We start from the raw sequence: 20294 nt of genomic DNA, 5'->3' as shown, positions 1-20294 counted from the left end.
AACTACCTCTTTTCTTTTTTACAGATTTAATTTTTTTTTTTTTAAAGATTTTATTTATTTGACAGAGACAGCCAGCGAGAGAGGGAACACAGCAGGGGGAGTGGGAGAGGAAGAAGCAGGCTTCCAGCAGAGGAGCCTGATGTGGGGCTCGATCCCATAACGCCGGGATCACGCCCTGAGCTGAAGGCAGACGCTTAACGACTGCGCTACCCAGGCGCCCCTACAGATTTAATTTTTAAGTAATCTCTTCACTCAATGTGGGGCTTGAACTCACAACCCCGAGATCAAGAGTTACATGTTCCACCGAGCCAGCCAGGCACCCCAAAGCCGACAATTTCTTGAGTGCATTTCCTCCTCTCCATCTCTATTGCCAATTTAGACCCTTATTTTCCTCTCATCTGACTTCCTGCAATAATACAACTTCTTCCTACGTATCCAGTCTAACCCTTACCTAAACCATCCTCTACCCTGACACCTTTTTAAGAAAACAAATTTCATTATGCTTACTGCTTACATCCTCAGTGACCACCACCCCCATCATTAGAGTTCAGACTTCTTACATGGCATCCGTGACCTTCCGCAATCTGGCCTTTAACAGCTTCTCCAGACTCATCTTCTACTACTTCCAAGCCAGCATCTGGCACTCCCAGCCACAACTAATCATTCACAGTTCCAGAGTGTCATATTCTGTTATATCTTCGTGATCTTTCCCTTCCCTTCACCCTGCTGCCAAACTATGAAAATTCTTCAGGATCCAACAAAATGGCCACTCTCGGGGCACCTGGGTGGCTCAGTCAGTTAAGTGTCTGACTTCAGCTCAGGTTGTGATCTCAGGGTCACGGGATGGAGCCCCACATTGGGCTCCCTCTTCAGCAGGGTGTCTGCTTCTCCCTCTCTCTCTCTCAAATAAATAAATAAATCTTAAAAAAAATAAATAAATGGCCACTGTCTATAAGGGCTTCCAAGATTCCTTCAGGAAGAATAATTTGTGCCTTCCTCCCGGCTGACACCTCACTTCACACATCCCTCAATTATATACCCATCATTGTAAGAAGTTATCGTTCATTTAGGAATAGCTCTCTCCTACTAGACTATGATACCCACCCCTACTTTCTGTACTCCCCACACTAAGCCTACCAAAATATCTGGCATTGGGTAGAATTCAATAACTGTTTACTATTTAACTGACTAAAGGAATGGAAGAGAAATCTAATCCCTGAAGGAAACAAGGTTACATGTGGAGAAAACACGTCAGGATAAGGAAAAGAGCTGTTTTGGAACACATGAAGGGGATGAGGCTCATTTTATCCAGTCAGGGAGGAGCCAGGAGTGTTTGACACAGCAGTAGGTTCCAGTCTGACAAACAACAGATTTACCCAACAATGGAACAGCCTGCCTCTTATGAAAGAAACTGCCTTATCTGTTTGGGGGCTGCTGTAGCAGGAAATTCTCCTGTATCAAGAGGGAGGGAGGTTACGTCACATGACTTCAAGAGGGTCTCTTGTCTGTGTTGATCTAATGCAAGAAAAAGTCTTAGGCTTGATGTTAAATCAAAACTGGGTTAAATTAATCTTGCATGGCAGTCAGTGGACAAAGAATACAGTGACGAATTAGTGCTGTAAGTGAGGGGGAAGGGAATGAATGGGAGGTACAAGCACCTTGAAATTTCCACTCCTGAATATGCTGTCTCCTAATTAACATCAGCATAGTAACAGTTATCAACACACAGGGCAGATTCATCATGGGAAGGAAGCTCTGAGAGAGACAGGAAGGGAGAGAGTTCTCTGTGGAGGATAAAGAGCCCCATATGCCTATTTCTACCAGGTACTAAGACAGCCTTAGTTGGAGGTTAAAAATGAAATCAAGTCTGGATTATCTTAGGCTAGTGGCATCTAGAAAACAATGGTTCGGAGAATAACCATTACAGTGCTTTTCCTGGGGAAATCAAGATACTTGGTCTATTAATTCTGGGAGGTAAGTTAAGTGAACTCCCATTAATTCCAGGGAGGGAGAGGGCCAAAATCTGGAAATTTTACAGTTTTGCCCATTGCTGACTTCCCAGGATCCTTTATTTTTATTTCTTAAGATTTTATTTTTAAGTCATCTCTACACTCAACGTGGGGCTTGAACTCACGATCCCAAGATCAAGAGTCGCATGCTCCACTGACTGAGCCAGGCGGGCACCCCTCCCAGGATCTTTTAATGATGTCATCATATCCTCATTCCCTCAGCCAAGGCTCTGCTGGTATCTCAATCTCACCTCCTGGATCTAATCAGCTACTAAATCCCAGCCCTTCTCTGATTTACGTTTTTCATGGATTCTTTACTTTTCAAGCCCTCAATTTCACTGTGGTTCTGACCTTTATCACCTCACCTTTGAACTATACCAATAACACCATCTGAATGCTGGAGTCACAAGCATCCTCTGCCTCCTAATGTCCCTGTATGCAGCCTCCTTCGGCAGCCTCCTGGAAAACCTTTAGCTCTAGCTGTGAGCTGATATTCAAGGCTTTCCTCAGCTGGGGCCCAACCTGCCTTCCACGCCCACGCTCAGAGAAATGTTATGTAGCCTGTTTGGCTTTATACTCACATGCTGAGTCCCATCCTGGGATATGAGTGTAACTTGCTGACTCAGCCCAGACTGGGTTACCGTGGCGACTTGTGTAGATACGACGTCATCCCCTTCCACACCTGTAACATACGTGATCTGGGACCCTTTCAGAACATCTTCACTTTGACCTATTTAAAACAAAGGAATCATTTATTTGACCAACCAACCAAGCTGTTTAGAAAACAGGATATATTTTCTTTTCTTTTTTTGAATCACTTAAATATTTCTTACTTATTTTTCCCCAAATTTTTATTTTAATTCCTGTTAATATACAGTGTAACATTAGTTTCAGGTGTACAATACAGTGATTCATCACTTCCACACATCACCCGGTGCTCATCACAAGTGCCCTCCTCCATCCCCCCGTCACCTATGTAACCCAGCCCCCCACCTCCCCGCTGGGAACCATCAGTTTGTTCTCTATACTTGAGAGTCTGTTTCTTGGTTTGTCTCTCTTTTTTTCCCTTTGCTCATTTGTTTTGTTTCTTAAATTCCACATGAGTGAAATCATATGGTATTTGTCTTTCTCTGACTTGTTTCACTTAGCATAATACTCTCTGCCTCCATCCATGTCGTAGCAAATGGCAAGATTTCATTTCTTTTTATAGCTGAATAACATTCCAGTGTGTGTGTGTGTGTGTGTGTGTGTGTGAGAATATCTTCTCTATCCATTCATCAGCGGATGGACACTTGGGTTGCTTCCATATCTTGGCTTTTGTAATTAATGTGGCTATAAACACAGGCGTGAATGTATCCCTTTGAATTAGTGTTTTTGTATTCTTTTTTTTTAAAAAGATTTTATTTATTTGAGAGAGAGAGAGAGCACGAGTGGGAGGGGCAGAGGGAGAGGGAGAGAGAATCTCAAGCAGACCCCACACTGAGCACGGAGCCCAGTGTGGGGATCGATCTCACGACCCTGAGATCATGATCTGAGCCAAAATCAAGAGCTGGATGGTCAACCACCTGAGCCACTGAGGCCCCTTGTGTTTCTCTATTCTTTAGGTAAATACCCAGTAATTCAATTACTGGATCATAGGGTAATTCTATTTTTAACTTTTTTGAGGAACCTCCATACTGTTTTCCACAGTGGCTGCACCAGTTTGCATTCCCAGCAACAGTGCACGAGGGTTCTTTTCTCTCCACATCCTCACCAACACCTGCTGTTTCTTGTGTTGTTGATTTAGCCATTCTGACAGTGTGAGGTGATACTGCAGTGTAGTTTTGATTTGGATTTTGAAAACAGAGAATATTTTAAATATGACAGAAATATGTGTACAGATTAAAGTGTATATGTATTATATTCCAAATCATAAAAATGGCTTCCAGCATCTCCTTCCAATTCTTCCACCTTTGTAAAGCCAAACTAAATCAAAGCAGACCAAACCTTTCCACATCAAATTTAAATGTTCTAATTGTGAGGGTGCCTGGGTGGCTCAGTGGGTTAAGCATCAGACTTCCGCTTGAGTCATGATGACCCCGTGGTGGTGGTGGGGGTGTCCCGGGCCGGGGGGGGGGGGGGTCCCTGCTCAGCGGGGAGTCTGCTTCTCTCTCTCCCTCTGCCCCTCCCCCCTGCTCGTGCTCTCTTTTTCTCCCTCTCAAATAAATAAATAAAATCCTTTTTTTAAAAAGGATCTAATTTTGGGAGACCCCTTTTATTCTTAATTGAATTATGTGATACTGTGCATGTGTGCTGGGGCGGGGCGGGGGCATATTGGACAGGAATTCAGCCTGGCAAACAACCCTTCCAACATGGCAAGTATGCACTACGTTCTTGCAGTCACTTAAGAAGCTGTTAAAAATGATAATGTTCATAAACATTAACCACAAACCCAGAATGGTGTGTGAACAGAACTTACTGCTAATACTAAGTTACTGACTCTTTAACACAAGTGATAGATTGCAAGTCATCAGTATACAATGACCACATTGTGTAAAGACAATGTAATGGCTTATTATCTGGGTTAAGGTTAATCATTTAATAAGGGACAGAACAGGAACCCCCATCCACTTCTTTATTTCATAAAGAACCAGCAAGTAAACAGCAATTTCAACAGTCCATTACTGCTATACTTGGCAACCAGGAAGTCTGCTGATTCCTCTCTTCTATCGCTTTCCACCTCCCACGAAGCCGGAAAGAGGAGGGTAAATATGGGCTTTTTTCCTTCAAGGAAGGACTTATGCTAAGTTAAGAGTACTTCTCCCAGTTAGCGGCTGGCGCATGCGCTCATGTGGCCCTGGCCGTGGTGTGATCTCCGCGGCAGTCTGTCTGTTCTGTGTCACTGCAATTCAGATCCTGTTATCCCAATGGGTTACAAAACCTCGAGAATCATATGAGAGGAAAGGAGCACAAACCCATCCCTATTCTCAGAAAAACAATCTTAGTTTATTATTTTTTTAACAAAATGTGAATTATTATATTACAGACATTTTCTATAATACGAGAAATTCAGACCATCTGAAAGATCCACTTCGAAGGAAGAGACTGAAGAAGGTTAAAAAAGGAATTTTAAAACCTGAGCCTGTCATCATTAAAAAAACGCAAAGCCTGCTTTCTAACTGCGAGGATCCAGCAGTTGCGGGAATATGAGCGTGCGCACTCACTGCGCTGCGGCTAGAAACACAGCGTCCAGGACTGAAGGAGCTGTTACTTTTAACACATGACAGATGTCTGAAAAGACAAATTAGAACCACAGGGAATCACTGCAGCAGCCACAGAATGATATGTTCGTTCCCGTATTCTCCAACCAACTTTTTTTCACCTGAAGGTTTTTCAACACTTCAATATAGTTAAGAATGGGAAAATATGATTTCTTTTCATTTTCAGATCTACTTCATTTAGGAAGTACTCAGTGAAACAGTAGGACAACCTAGGTTTTGTTTTGTGTTCTAGAAAACCTTCACCTACTTTACCTTCCTTACCTATGTTATTTAACTGAAAGCACAGAATGTAATCCTCTCCCGTTTTCTCCCGTTTATTCTTATCGAAATGAATGTTTCTGTCCCCGACGACACTACTGGATAGCACATGAATCAGCGAGGAGTTATTTGGGAGTGCCTCACTGCTCTAACGCTTAAGATCAACAACTTGAGTGCCCCCAAACTGCCTCGCGGCCCCTCCCCTGCTATCCGGCCCCACTGCATACCGCCCTCCCGCCCTCTGGCAGAAGTGCCCCACTGGCCAGGCTGCTTTTGGCCTCTCCAATTTACTTCGCTCTCTCCAATCTCAGGGCTTTCTGTGTGCGCCCTTCCCTCTATTTGAATATCCTCCTGCCTTTGCTCCTTAGTTCCCCTCCCTGCTGAATCCCTGCCTCTCCACCGAATTAACCCCTTTCCACCCCCTAGGTCTCTCATAGTAGCTTGTTACGTGAACTTATTTAAGAAGTGTGTCTAGCTAACCTGTAATGACCTTCACAAAAACAGAAAGCTCACACGGCTTGTGCAAGACATTCACCGCAACTGTTTGCCTTCCCGTTCCATTACCCCTAGAGGCCACTCTGTTAAGCAGCAAAAGAATTCACGTCACTGAAACTCCGCTCAAAGCGAGGTGGGGACTGCTCTAGACACCAGGGAGGCAGTGGGGCCTCCTCGGCTTCCCACGGCGTCAGACCCCTCTGCTCCTACCACCCCACCCAGGCCACTGTCACTTGAAACGAGCTTCATCTCAAAGCTGGCAGGTTCCAGGGCTTCTTTAGTGACAATTACAGCTTTCCTTGCTGAACAGAAGCCGCCTTCAAGAGGTAAAACCCTGCATCACGTATGTAAGTGCAAATAGGTCTGACAGAAGATACACTGCAATTCGCGCTGGGTGTCCTAAATCCACTTCGTTGCCATCCTTCTGCTTCACAAGGGGAGAACTAAACAGGGAAAAACAAACCAAAACAAAAACACCTCCCCGACTAGACTAACTTCCCTTCCTAGACAGCCCAGAGCACCAAGTCCCTTTCCTTGATAGCACTTATCACCGTTGTCAATTTTATGTGTGTGTGATTATTTGAATGAAACTTTGTGATCTGAGAAAACGCTACGAATCACAAATTATGGTAGCTGTTGATTCCCCAACACAGAGAGAGGCTTACCGGAAAGAACACTCACCTGGGGGAGGCTCAAAGAAGGCTTCCTGCTCCTCCTCAATGGGCTCAGTGTCGTTGTGGGCCGTCCGTTTGTGCATGGCCAGCGTGGAGATCTGCTTGTAGGTCTTCCCACAGTGGTTACAGTTGTATGGTTTGGAATGAGTGTGAACAACGTGATGTTTGTACAAACTGGAATATTCTGTAAACCTCTTGTCACACCCAGGGACTGTACAAACATATGGCTTTTCACCTAAGTAAAGAACACACACACACAAAACCAACTTCTACATATGAAGGCATAATCGTTCCATTTCTCCCATGGGGGGAAAAAGCCTCTAATAGCAAAAATAGGTAGTTGTCAGATCTCTTTCTATACCGCCCTGAGGCAGAACACAAGAAAAGACTCCCCTAATTATGGTTTTGTCTTGGCTCAAAAGGTAGTCTGCATTCTGAGTCTTACCTCGTGCCTGAATACCACTTTTCCCTTAGTTTCGAGGGATGAGAAAAGGATGGAGATGTTGCCCAGTTTAACGCTAAGCTTTGATAAAACTCATTTATTGTTAATTATAACTAGACAAGCTAAATATTAATAATTCTATGCTAAAAATAATAATAAATGCAATTATTACTATAACAAATGCAGCTTTCTCTAAAGGTTATATAAGGACAATAAAAAAGGACTGTCTAAAAAGTCTACTAGACATGATCTGGACACTTGTAAATCTAAAAGGACATACCATATAATTGCTCAAACGGGCATATGCGTGTGTGCATACACGTGCACGGCTTACTTTATTCTCATTTTGCACCATTCCTTGGGTAACTGCATTTTTTTGCATGGTTCTAAACACAGTAAAACCACCCATAAATAGTAAAAATCTCACCCTAATGTAATCTGTAACGTAAATCTTGAGCAAAAAGTAATTGGAAATTGCTTCCTTCCTCTGCCCAGTCTACGTGCTCAAAGCAGGGCAGGTTAATGCTCTTATCTTGGTAAATGATTGTGGGACAGACACGGTGAGGGCAAGGCCAGGCAGGAAAATGGCAGGCAATTCCAACAGAAAACCTGCCCCATTGATATTTAGGCTGGAGCAGAAAGCACCACTAGGTGGCACCAAACCACAGACAAGACAGAAGTGGATTTGAACTGAGCTTTGGAGCTCCCTACCGGCTACCTGCACAGCCTCCATTGGGTCCTCTAACCAAACTTGCAAGAATGGATTGCATCTTATGTGGCTGAATATTTGCACTCCACTTCTAGCATAATGTGGGCGTTTACTGTATCATCACTTGATGATCATTAGCCAATCTTTTCTTCCAGTCCACACCTACCTCTTGGGTCAAACCAAAAATTATAACTATGTACTGCATCTCTCTAGTTCAATGATTCTCATCACATAAAATACCGGGTGGGTGGGTGGGTTATTTATTTATATATTTATACACACACACACACACACACACACACACCCCAGATGCCTGGGCCTCATTCTGTAAAATTATGTCATAATTGTGCAGACAGAACATGGGGAACAAGTCTTTTTTTTTTTTTTTTTTAAGATTTTTTATTTATTCATTTGACAGAGATAGAGACAGCCAGCAAGAGAGGGAACACAAGCAGGGGGAGTGGGAGAGGAAGAAGCAGGCTTCCAGTGGAGGAGCCTGATGCGGGGCTCGATCCCAGAACGCCGGGATCACGCCCTGAGCAGAAGGCAGACGCTTAACCGCTGTGCCACCCAGGCGCCCTCAAGTCTATTTTTAAAAAGTGAATCCAATGTGCAGTCCCATTTAAGAGCACTGCTCTATTTAAATGTTCCAAAGGCATCCCTCTTAATGGAATCTAATTGGCCCATTAAACATGTGGAACAGTAAACTTTTAGGTAATGAGTCTATATTCCATTTGCTTTAAATGGGAAAAATAATGTTTTCCCAGCCCATCTAAAAATCCTAGCCAATCTCCCCAAATATCACAAAAAGGCTCATAAGCATGTGTGTTATGACCCACCAAGAATGTCTACATAATATGAAGAACTTCAAACACCTATTACCTAATTATTTAACATTCAGTGAACTCAGTAGTGGGTAGACGCTGGTGTGTGATATACAACAATACGGCATAGTATCAGACAGGAATTCGGTTTTCCTTCTACACCACAAACATGTACTATAATCTAAAAATCAAATATCTTATAAAAGGAATACAAATTATAGTAGCAAAATATAATTTTTCTTCTAATCAATGGTTTTCTTTTCCAGGCCTCTTAGGTTTTCACAGGCTTTCCCATTTTCTTAGAGAACACCTTAATAAGTTGGGAACATGATGGCAATAATGCATATTACACAATGTAAGCATAAGATACGACTGTATCAGAAATAGGACTTCAGTGTGTCCTATGTTCTCTCACTTAGACTCACGCAACTTAAAAATTTTTTCTTTCACAGAAAAATGCATCGCAAGTAGATTCATTATAGTGGGTTTTCAGTTTGTATCATAAATTTTGGCTAAAAATTGTGCAAATCATTATAGCAAATATACAGATGGTAAGAGTTCAAGTGGGGAGGGATACCCAGAGACCTACAGATTCCAAACTGACAGTGTTATCTTCCCTTTCCAACCTGCTCTCCCCCATTTTACAATTATCATCTAACCCATCACACAAACTAGACTGATAGGTTCTTCTTTACACCTTGTGACTAACTTAGTCCCCAAGTCCTGTGCCGATAGCTCTTCAGTGTCTTTTCATTTGTATCCTTCTCTATCTCACTCAGTTTAATATTCTAACAGCCCTCAGTTTCCTTGCCATTGGTCTCATTTCCCTTTAATATCTTTCTATAATATGGACTGAGTGATTTTTTTTCTAAAAAAAAAAAGAAAGAAAGAAAAAGCAAACGTTTGGGTGTCTGGGTGGCTCAGTTGTTTAAGCGTCCGCCTTCGGCTCAGGTCGTGATCCTGTGGCCCTGGGATTGAGCCCTGCATCAGGCTCCCTGCTCAACGGGGAGCCTGCGTCTCCCTCTCCTCCCAGCTTGTGCTCTCTCTCTCTCACTCTCTCTCAAATAAATAAAATCTTAAAAAAAAAATAAGTAAACGTTCTTTAAATCCTCTTAAGATCTCCTTTCTGCCCACAGTGACATTCAAATTTGTTAATGTACTCTCTTCAATGAGAGGGACTGTTGTGGATCCCTGAAAAGACTTCCAGAGATATTCAGGGATCCGGGGAACTCAGCCAGAGAACACTGCAACTAAAGTTCCATTCTGTAAAAACGTCTTTTAACTTTAAATTATTGCAAAGTTACTCTGAATACCAGTAATCAAGACAATGTATTAAACTTCTTGAAAAACTAATGCACATTCTGCCTTGGCCTCCCATTAGCCTTTCCCTTCCCAACCACTAAAAATACATTCACAAAGTGTGGCACCAAAATTAAAAACCTTTGTACTGCAAATGGTACCATCGAGAAAGTGAAAAGATAACCCAGAAAATGGGAGAAAATATCTGTAAATCATATCTCTGATAAGGGACTTGTATCCAGAATATAATAAAGTATTTTTATAATTCAACGATAAAAAGAACCAAATTTGAAAAATGGGCAAAGGATCTGAGCAGACATTTCCCCCAAGAAGACCTACGTATGGCTAATAAGCACAGAAAAAGATGCTCAACATCTTTAGGGTGCAGGAAAATGCAGATCAAAAGCACAATGAGATGGATACCATTTCACACCTGCTAGGATGGCTACACTCAAAAAGACAATAATTGTTAGCTGTGTTGTGGAGAATTGGAACCCTCATACATTGCTGGAGAGACTGTAAAATGGTGCAGCCACTATGAAAAAACAGTTTGGAAGTTCCTCAAAATGTTAAACACAGAGTTACCATATGAATCGGCAATTCTACTCTTAAGTATACCCCTCAAGAGAAATGAAACATAATTCTACACAAAAACTTGTACATGAATGCTCAGAGCATTCATAACAGCTACAGTGAAAGCCGCTGGTGAATGGATAAATGACACGTGATACACGTATATACTGGAATATATTCAGTAATTAAAAGGAAAGAACTACTGATACATGCCATGACATGGCTTGAGCCTCAAAACACTATGCTAAGTGAAAGAAGCCAGATGAAAAACAGCCTATGTTACAAGATTCCATGTGTATGAAATGTCCAGAATGGGCAAATCCATAAGGCCAGAATGATGACTGCTTTGGCTGGGGGGTGGGGGTGGGAGGAGACTGCTAATAAATACGAGTTTCTTTTAGGTGGAACGAAATTGCTCTAAAATTGGATCGTGCTGATGGTTGTACAACCCTGTGAATATACTAAATAAAAGTGAATCATATATTTTAATTAATGAATTTATTCATTTTTACTGAAGTATAGTTGGCACACAATGAATCCAAAATTTTAAACAGATGAATTATATAGTATATGAATTATATCTTAATAAAGCTGTTTTTTAAAAAAGACTATAGCCACAGACCACCCCTCCCACTCTGCCCCACAAACACCACAAAGCCCAGTTTAAGAAACACCCTTACCATGACAGCGCCTACACAAGTCCCCTGCCTACCCCTCCAACCTCACTTCATACTAGTCTTCTGCATGTACCCTGTGCCTGCCGTATTCTCCAAATAAATCGTGCTTTTCATACCTTTGTGCCTTTAACCGTAACATTTCCCTTGTCAGGAATAACCCGTCCCCGGCCTTCTTCCTAGCAAACTTTAGGACTCAGTCTAAAAGTCAGTTTCCCCTGGAAAGCCTTCCCTGAATGCTTCTCCCTTCCCACAGAGAGGGCGGCTCCCCTCTCTACTCCCACAACATCTTGTTCAAGGAATGGGAGATACTCTGCGCTCCGCAGCAGTTAGAGGTCTAACCATCTCTCCCCAGTTCAGCGGCCTTGACAATGCCGTATCTGTCTCTGTATCTCTGATGCCTGGCAGGGGAACACACAACAGATGTTCAGTAACTGTTGAATAAGTGAATGTGTAAATGCTAATGTGAAGGCTTTTTTAAGTTGCTTAATCCCCCTTCACCATGCCAAGTGGTAGAAGGAGGAAGGGAATGACGGGAAAATGGTTTATGGAAGAAAGATGACAAAGAAATCAGAGGCAATTACCTGTGTGTATCCTCACGTGATTTTTATAATTGGTTGCGCTGGCAAATGCCCTCCCACATCCTGGTTCTGTGCAGTAATACGGTCTTTCTCCTGTATGTGTCCTGATATGCACCTTTCTGATATTTGATGTTGTAAAAGACCGACCGCAGCCTTCGAAGGGACATTTAAAGGGCCTTTCTCCTAAAAATACAAAAAGAAATAAATTCAATGGTGCAAAAATACATAGAAAATTGAAATGTATTCTTTCTGAAGATTTTATTTATTTATTTGAGAGAGAGAGAGAGAGAGCATGAGCAGGGGGAGAGGAGAGGGAGAAGCAGGCTCCCGGTTGAGCAGGGAGCCTGATGTGGGACTTGCTCCCAGGACCCTGGGATCATGACCTCAGCTGAAGGCAGATGCTTAACTGACTGAGCCACCCAGGCGCCCCCAAAATTGAAATGTCTTACCCTTCAATTCTGCCTAGGATCATGTTCAAGACTCTAGCCTTCCCATACGGGGCTTCCCTGTCAGGGTTTTGGGTTTGGTTTTTTGGTTTTTTTCCTGCAAAAAAGGCATCTTCTACTCCAAAATTGCATCTTCTACTCCAAATTTAAATTTCTACACCAAATCTGAATACTGTTCAAAACTTATCACTGATTGCATGACTTTCCAAGATGGAGTCGTCCAGATGGGCATATTAAAAATAAGCTAAGAGAAGCAGAGAAAAAATATCATAAAGAAATACAAAAGAAAAATAGAGTCAAGAATAAGAATTATAGGGACGCCTGGTTGGATCAGCCGGTGAAGCATCTGCCTTTGGCTCAGGTCATAATCCCAGGGTCCTGGGATCGAGTCCCACATCAGGATCCCTGCTCAGCACGGAGCTTCTCCCTCTGCCGCTCCCCCTGCTTGTGCATGTGCTCTTGCTCTCTCTCTCTCTCACTCTCTCTTCCTCTGACAAATAAATACATAAAATCTTTTTTAAAATTTTAAAAAATTTTTAAAAAGAATTATATTTGAATAAAAAATAAAAAATTAAAAATTGATAAAACTGGAAAAAAATAATTATATCTGAACGACCCTAGACTCCCCCAAAAGCTTACCTCCTAGCTTAATTTATTCTATAATACCTTGAAAATTTTTTTGTTTTTTTAAAAATCTAGTGTCTAGGGACGCCTGGGTGGCTCAGTTGATTAAGTGTCTGCCTTTGGCTCAGGTCATGATCCCAGGGTTCTGGGATCGAGTCCCACATTCTCCCTCTGCCTGCTGCTCCCCCTGCTTGTGGTCCCTCTCTCTGTCTAACAAATAAAATCTTAGAAAAAATATCTAGTGTCTAGCACATAATACATATCACATATATTTGCTGAATATAATTACCATGCTCATAATCTATGCTTATGAAAAAAAGTCTATTCTGCCAATTATACTCCTTTGCTTCATACTTGCTTATACAACCTCAGAACCCAAAGGGCCTTTAAACTGTTAGGCAGGAAGCAGTCTTTGGTTTTGATTCCCATGTGCCCTTTTCTTAGAATGAGCTCAAATTAAGCAAACAACTTTTGTGGTTAAAAAAAATCTCTATGTGTGTAAATAAATAGATATTTACCTATATATATAAAAGTTTGTTATTTTTCTTTTGGCTGAGTGAAATTATGATTTACCTGCTGGTAAAAACCATTCCAAAAGATTTCTGCATCAAGTATGAAATCATTTAAAAAGGAGCAGGAACCTCTGACCCTTTCTTTAGAGAAAGGTTTTTCCCAATATGTTAATCTAGGGAAAATAGTTTGTCTTGCGTAAGTCCCTTCTCTCTGGATCTAGGTGACCTTACCATTTTCCCAGCTCTGACATGCTGTGATAAGGAATCCAGCATTCCAGCAATTCCCATGGTGTTATATATACTACTTCTCTGACTCTGTAGCACCTTGCTTTGTTCCTGCACTGAAATCACTCGTGTTTGTAATAGACACCGCCGAAGCCCCCTTCCTCAATCCAACATTTTATCAATGAAAATAATCAACTTAAAAACTGATGCATGAATATGTGGTTTGCTAAATGAGTATTATCGAACGAATCACAATTCCAATGTTTTGACCAAATATTAATGGAACTAGATTTTTTTTTATGTAACTTTCTTATTTTTTTACGTCACTTTTATACAACAAGTTGGCATTATATAGCAAATCCAAATAGAATCTGCAGGAATTTGGAAACACTTGCATCAGATAATAATGGATAAAAATGAGTCCGTGAATGAAATAGCAGACATCTACGGCTGTGTTCCTGAACACTGTAAAGCACAGGCTACCTGCGATCATATCTGAATTATAAGCTTAACTTTTAATGACTGGAAAAGTCCTCAATGGAAATTTGTTAAACTATTTCAGAATACTTACAAGTATCTGGGGACAAAGTTATCATACTATGTTTAAAACAGCTGTAGTAAGATTTCAAACTAAATTATTAAGCTATAAATAAGCTTAGTCAGTAGCTTATAACAGCATCTCTTATCAACAGTTTCTAAAATTCTTCCAGCTCTCGTCCAAAGCAAATAATTACCTTTGTAATTGGTATTCCAATTCTACATATAATTAAGTACAAGAAAGGGAGGGGAGGTAAAAACAAAGTACCCTTTAGGAAAAGGAGAGGAGGAAATTTAAAGGGGATGAGAGATGATCACAGGGAAGTGACACGCCTTTCTCTCTGTGGGGCTGTTAGGGGTTCATTCTCTTTAGGAGCGGCTTAACACAGGAGAAGCAATGCTGGACTGAGAAGGAACTGGGGGCCTCAGGCTCTGGTCTCCGCTGGGCTACTAAGTAGATGTGCAATCCTAGGTAAATAAGCCTGTTGCTCAGATAATACCTGCAAACTGAGAGGGCTGGTGATCTATGACCATTGCTCATCTTGTTTGGGACATGGACCCCTTTGAGAATCCAACAAAACTATGGGCTTTCATCCTGGAAAGAAGTAAATGGCAAGGTGCATGGAATTTTAAAAGTTTAAGAGAAACCCGTAAAGCTAACTCTGAAACTTCCAGACTCCTTCTCCAAGTCCCTTCCCTGCAGATTAAGAATTCCTGGCCTCAGGGTTCTTGGGTGGCTCAGTCAGTTAAGCTTCTGTCTTCGGTTCGGGTCATGATCTCGGGGTCCTGGGATCCAGCCCCACATGGGTCTCTGTGCTCAGCGGGGAGTCTGCTTAGTCTGCTTGTCCCTCACCCTCTCCCTCTGCCCTTCCCCCCAGCTTATGGGTACCAGTGCTCTCTCTCAAATAAATGAATAAAATTAAAAAAAAAATTCCTGGCTTTAAATCAATCAATCAATCAATCAATCAATCAAATCCTGGCCTAAAAATGATATTTGTTCACACCAATACCTGTATGAGTTCTGATATGTTTCTGTAGATCTCCTGAAGTTTTAAAAGACTTAGTACAATTATCTTCTGAACACCGATATGGCTTTTCTCCTGTATGAGTTCTGACGTGACTTTTTAATCCATAACCTTTAAGAAAAAATTAAAAGGAATTTAATTACATGAGACCCCTCTAAACATGCCCATTGAGATTATACAATTGAAAACTACAGTAAACACCAAGGGTATGGTATAATACTAGCCAAACACAACAGAACAAGTTTAACAATGGACAAGAATAGGACAGCTAAGGGCTGTCATGGTGGAAATTCCATAGTTTCATCTGTCTGGAAGAGATTGTATGTGTTTCTTTTTTTAAAGTGCCCCAATCTGGGACGTCTGAGTGGCTCAGTTGTTAAGCATCTGCCTTCGGCTCAGGGCGTGATCCCGGCGTTATGGGATCGAGCCCCACATCAGGCTCCTCTGCTGGGAGCCTGCTTCTCCCTCTCCCACTCCCCCTGCTTGTGTTCCCTCTCTCGCTGGCTGTCTCTCTCTCTCTGTCAAATAAATAAATAAATAAAATCTTACCAAAAAAAATCCTATTAAAAAAAAAAAAGAGTCTCTCCCTCCCTCTCTCTTTAAAAAATAAATAAATAAATAAAGTGCCCCAATCTCATTAGATGCTCACAACTCATAACCCAAAAGCTTGAGGTGGAATCCAGACATTAAGTGAGGAACAGGGGGGACGTCAGGAGGCCTGGTACCAATTCTGGCCCCGACCCCTGTTAAGTCCCAGTTGCCCATGGTTCCCTCAGGTCTGTCCTAACGTTAAATTCTGTGTCCGCTTCTAATGCTTGGCTTTTACGTTTCTGCTAAAAGAAAGCAGAGTGTGGAGTGAAACACCAAACACAGTAGGCAGAAATAGGCCTGAGGAGAAAAATGGAAACAGAGAGAGAGAGAGAGAATAGAGCAAGCAGGACAAGAGAAAGTTAGGGGAGAGACTGGTCACTGCGCATCCACGAATTCAAAGGCAAGGGATCAGTTCCTGCCCGTGGCCAGTCTCTGCTTGCCCCCTAAGTGGAACCACGAAACGAAGAAAAGTCATGCTTTTACCTGTTGCAAATGCTTTCCCGCAGCCTAGATGCTCACACTGATAAGGCCGGTCTCCCGTGTGTGACCGCTCATGGACCTGTCATTAAAATGCAGGCATGACTCTATCTCCTTCAGGCATCCCTCAGGTAGACGCTCTCAACAGAGACCTATTTTTCTCCCTCTGTTGAATTACAGTTGACCTTTGAACAACATGGGGAGGGGGTAGGGGTGCTGACCCCTGCCTCTCGGCAGTCAAAAACCAGCGTCTAACTTCTTGACCCCCCAAAACACATAAACTACTAATAGCCTGCTATTAAGCAGGAGCCTTAATAGCCAAAAGCTGGTTATCACATTATTTCGTATGTTATCTGTATTGCATACTGTATTCTTACAACACAGTAAGCTACAGAAAAGAAACTGTTACTAAGATGGTAAGAGAAAATACATTTACAGTACTCTACTGTATTTATTGAAAAAATTCACATGTAAGCGCCCACCTGCCCAGTTCAAACCTGTGTTGTTCAAGGGCGAACTGCAGTTTGTTGTTTGTATGGTTTTTTTTTAAAACAAAAGACAACTTTTCTCAAAAACTACGGCCCAACAGTTCTCAATATAGACCTAAATGCTGTATGTGCAGAAGTACTCTTTTTAAATACAGAACAGGAGTATTGGAGGTTTGCATTTTTCTACAGTGGTTGAAGGTGTCCATACGGAACATATACACGGTGAGAGCCAGGAGCGGAGCGTAGGGACAGACTACGTGGCGTAAGGCTAAGAGTGTGGAGGCTGCTGCGAGAGGGGCCTTGCCCTGAGGCAAGGCTTTACCGTGGACGAGTGGGATGGCGGTGGCACGTGCTTTGTCTAAGCCTCAAATCCTCTCGGTAAAGCCGAGACATAACCGTATCTACCGCAGAGGGCTGCCGTGGCCAATGACTAAATAATCACGACAGCAGCCAACATTCACCGAATCCCTACCACGTGCCAGGCCATTCTTTCGGTACTGCACAGATACCGTACCTGCTCCTTTACTGCTCACGACCACTCTGGGAGGGAGGTGCTTTTACCATACGGAAGATGAGGCCCTCGGACGCCAAGTAAACTGTCAAGGTTCCACACCGATAGGTGATGGGGCTGCTACTCTAAATGGGCTAAATGCCCACCTCCCGACACACTAAGTTATTCAAAAAGTGTTAGCTACTGAGTCGTGGGAGGTTGTGCGTAGCTGCAGTCGAACTACTCGGCCCACATATTCGAAAGACAGGGCACGTGAACAGCAACTTCTGCCAGATTTCAGCAAATCGCTGTTAACAGAATGATTACACACACAACCCTCCTAAAATTACATAAATCGCACACGTGGCAAAAATATATTCAAATACACAGAGTATCTACCATGTGCCAGGTAGTTTGCCAGACGTTAGCGACACAGAGATGAAGAAAAGACAGTCCAAGCTCTCAAAGAGTCGACAGTTTCTAAACTCTGCACAGGCTTCTGCATGGCCCGTGTGTCAGTGTGCACGTGTGTCTCTGTCTTGGTCACGAGGGGAAACAATGGCGTCTGAACACTATACATATATCGTGTTGGCATTTCATGTTCTAGGTATTGTCGTAACTAGATAGAGCATTTCCTTTAAATATACCTTAAGATGATGGGCTGTTGTATATAATTTTCCACATCCATCGTATTCACATCGAAATGCCTTCTCTCCACTCTGCTGGGATTTAGCTGTTACTCTTGTCGCATGTCCTTGTAAGACAATCTACATGAAACAAAAAGGACGATTCAAGTTACTCATACAGATATAAAGTAGATGAAATTACGGTTTTCAGAATAAAAAAGATAAAACTGTAATGTGGGATTCCAGACTCAGACTATCATGTTACAAAGATTCTATCACGTTGAGCCAGTTAGGTTATTTCTGTCCCATAGCTGAAGTCAGCAGCTGTGGAAGAAGTCAAAAGGAGACCCACGAGGGGGCATAGCTAGAGCTCAGAGATCTATTCCCATTCTAGAAAAACCAACCCAAGAAGCATCACCATTGTATGCAGGTATTCCATGACATGCCTATATATATATATAGCATTTTCAATTTCAAAGCAATGAAAAAGAGGGCTGTATGTCCCTGGGGTCACCTGCGGGAGACAGTACAATGCATATGATGTTCGTCTGTACTTATATTCAGTACATCATTTTTCTGGGACTCAACACCACAAGACTTCAAACAACTGTCCTGATTTTAGAAGCTTTTTAAAGATGACCACCTATTTTAGAAATTAAGATACCATAAAAATGGAAGAACGATTTTCTACTCTGTGGGCCCTGGGGTGACAGAGCTGTAGGTTAGGGAGACTTGTTTCAAAGTGAAATTTGAAGGCTAGAAACAAGGAGTGAGGCGAGCAGTCCAGACAGAAGGAAGGGTCTGACCAAAAGTATGGAAGTGTGCCTGGAAGAACTGGAAGCTTAGCATGAGAGTATTACCTCTGTACGACAGAGTAACATGAAAAAGAGAGGGAAGCTGAGGGCCACGTTCGGGAAGAGCTGTGGAAGCCATTCTGAAGATACAGCTAGATAGCGAACGCAAAGGCAGGCGTTAACACTGTTCTTTAAGTTGGTTCGTTTGCTTCTGTATTTCTTTAAGTCATCCCTACACCCAACGTGGGCCCTGAACTCACAACTCCCAGATCAAGAGTCACATGCTCTTCCAGGCACCCCAGCATTTTTAAAGTAAGGGACTGACCAAGGTCGGCTCTTGTGTTTTAGGAAGAGAGCTCTGGTAGTGGTGTGAACCGGTGAAAGACAAAAGAGCAAGGAGACTAAAGTCTGTGTAATCACGAATATGCAGGGAAGAAGTGGCGAAAACTAGCCTAGGACAATGACCACAGAACAGAAAGCAATAGATGATTCTGCAGATATTTTAAGGGTGAAGGTGGACAGAGTCCAAATTTCAAAAGCTAAATGAATAGGCTAAAGCTAGAACTGCTATTTCGGGGTTGTATCAGTTATATCAGTATAGGACATACGTAGTCTTCGTCAAAAGAAAAACCTGATATATTATCGCAAGGGAAATGTCTCAAGGGCAATAGAGAAGCTAATACCAGTGAAATACTAATCAGCTTCTAAAACCATCTACAGAAAATGACTTCATTACTATTTTGCTTAATGTATGTTCTGGGAATTAAGAGAGAACCTTAGCTGTGCCATAAACTCACTGTGTGACCTTGCGCAAGACAGCAGGGCTTGTTTGTCTGTACAAAGAACATACAGTACTAAATCAGTGATATTTTTCTTTTTTAAACTTTTTTTAAGGAGTTAAATTCCTTTGCCAGATGAAATCTTACACAGCATTCTACTGTGCAAAACAGATAAAAGCATTCCTGCCTCTGCCGGCCCAGGCAGGTGTGGGTGGCTCAGAGCTCTGCTCACCCCTGAGGGACCTCAAAGAAACCCTAGGACCACCCCCACCGAAAAACCAGAGTTCGAAAACCACCATACAAGAAGATAATGTTTTAACATTCTAGGGTTCCGGGGTGCCTGGGTGGCTCAGTTGGTTAAGCGTCTGCCTTCAGCTCAGGTCATGATCCCAGGGGCCTGGGATCGAGCCCCGAATGGGGCTCCCTGCTCGGCGGGGAGCCTGCTTCTCCCTCTGCCGGCCGTTCCCCCTGCTTGTGCTCTCTCTCTCTGTGTCAAATGAATAAACAAAATCTTTAAAAAAAAAAAAATTCTAGGGTTCTGAGGGGTGCAAGTCCCACTGGTAAATAAAGGGCTGAGCCTAAGACTGAACTGCAAAGTGACTTCGGTAATGAAGAAGTTCACTACCGTTTGCGGAGCCGGTGCGTTTACGCGACGCATTGTGGTGGGTGCTCTGCATGTGCTGTCTTGTTGGTCCTTCGTGACTATCCAACGACTTAAATATTTCCTGTGATTTACAAACAAGAAAAATGAGGCTCAGGGTAGTGAAGTAATATCACGTGCCCCAGGTCAAAGGCTAGGAAGTCGGATTTGAAGCAGATTCACTCTAGAGCTCCCGCCATTCACCCACCAGGCTTCAGGATGCGGTCGCTGGGCGGGAACTG

The 20294-nt window shown here is 42.5% G+C and overlaps 1 protein-coding gene across 5 annotated transcripts in view; it reads right to left on the bottom strand.

Moving 5' to 3' along the window:
* Positions 1-20294, bottom strand: part of ZNF143 (zinc finger protein 143) — a 56866-nt gene that overhangs the window by 6919 nt on the left and 29653 nt on the right. For all 5 annotated transcript variants that reach the window (XM_057316861.1, XM_057316862.1, XM_057316863.1 and 2 more), the window contains exons 8-13: positions 17861-17980; positions 16242-16317; positions 15153-15278; positions 11802-11981; positions 6704-6931; positions 2591-2739 (exon numbers count right to left, since the gene is read on the bottom strand). In XM_057316861.1, the coding sequence (XP_057172844.1) occupies positions 2591-2739; positions 6704-6931; positions 11802-11981; positions 15153-15278; positions 16242-16317; positions 17861-17980 (879 nt within the window). The remainder of the gene's footprint in view (positions 1-2590; positions 2740-6703; positions 6932-11801; positions 11982-15152; positions 15279-16241; positions 16318-17860; positions 17981-20294) is intronic.

This window comes from Ursus arctos, unplaced genomic scaffold (assembly GCF_023065955.2).
Source record: "Ursus arctos isolate Adak ecotype North America unplaced genomic scaffold, UrsArc2.0 scaffold_22, whole genome shotgun sequence".
Classification (NCBI taxonomy): Eukaryota; Metazoa; Chordata; class Mammalia; order Carnivora; family Ursidae; genus Ursus; species Ursus arctos.
This window is presented reverse-complemented; position numbering and strand designations above follow the sequence as displayed.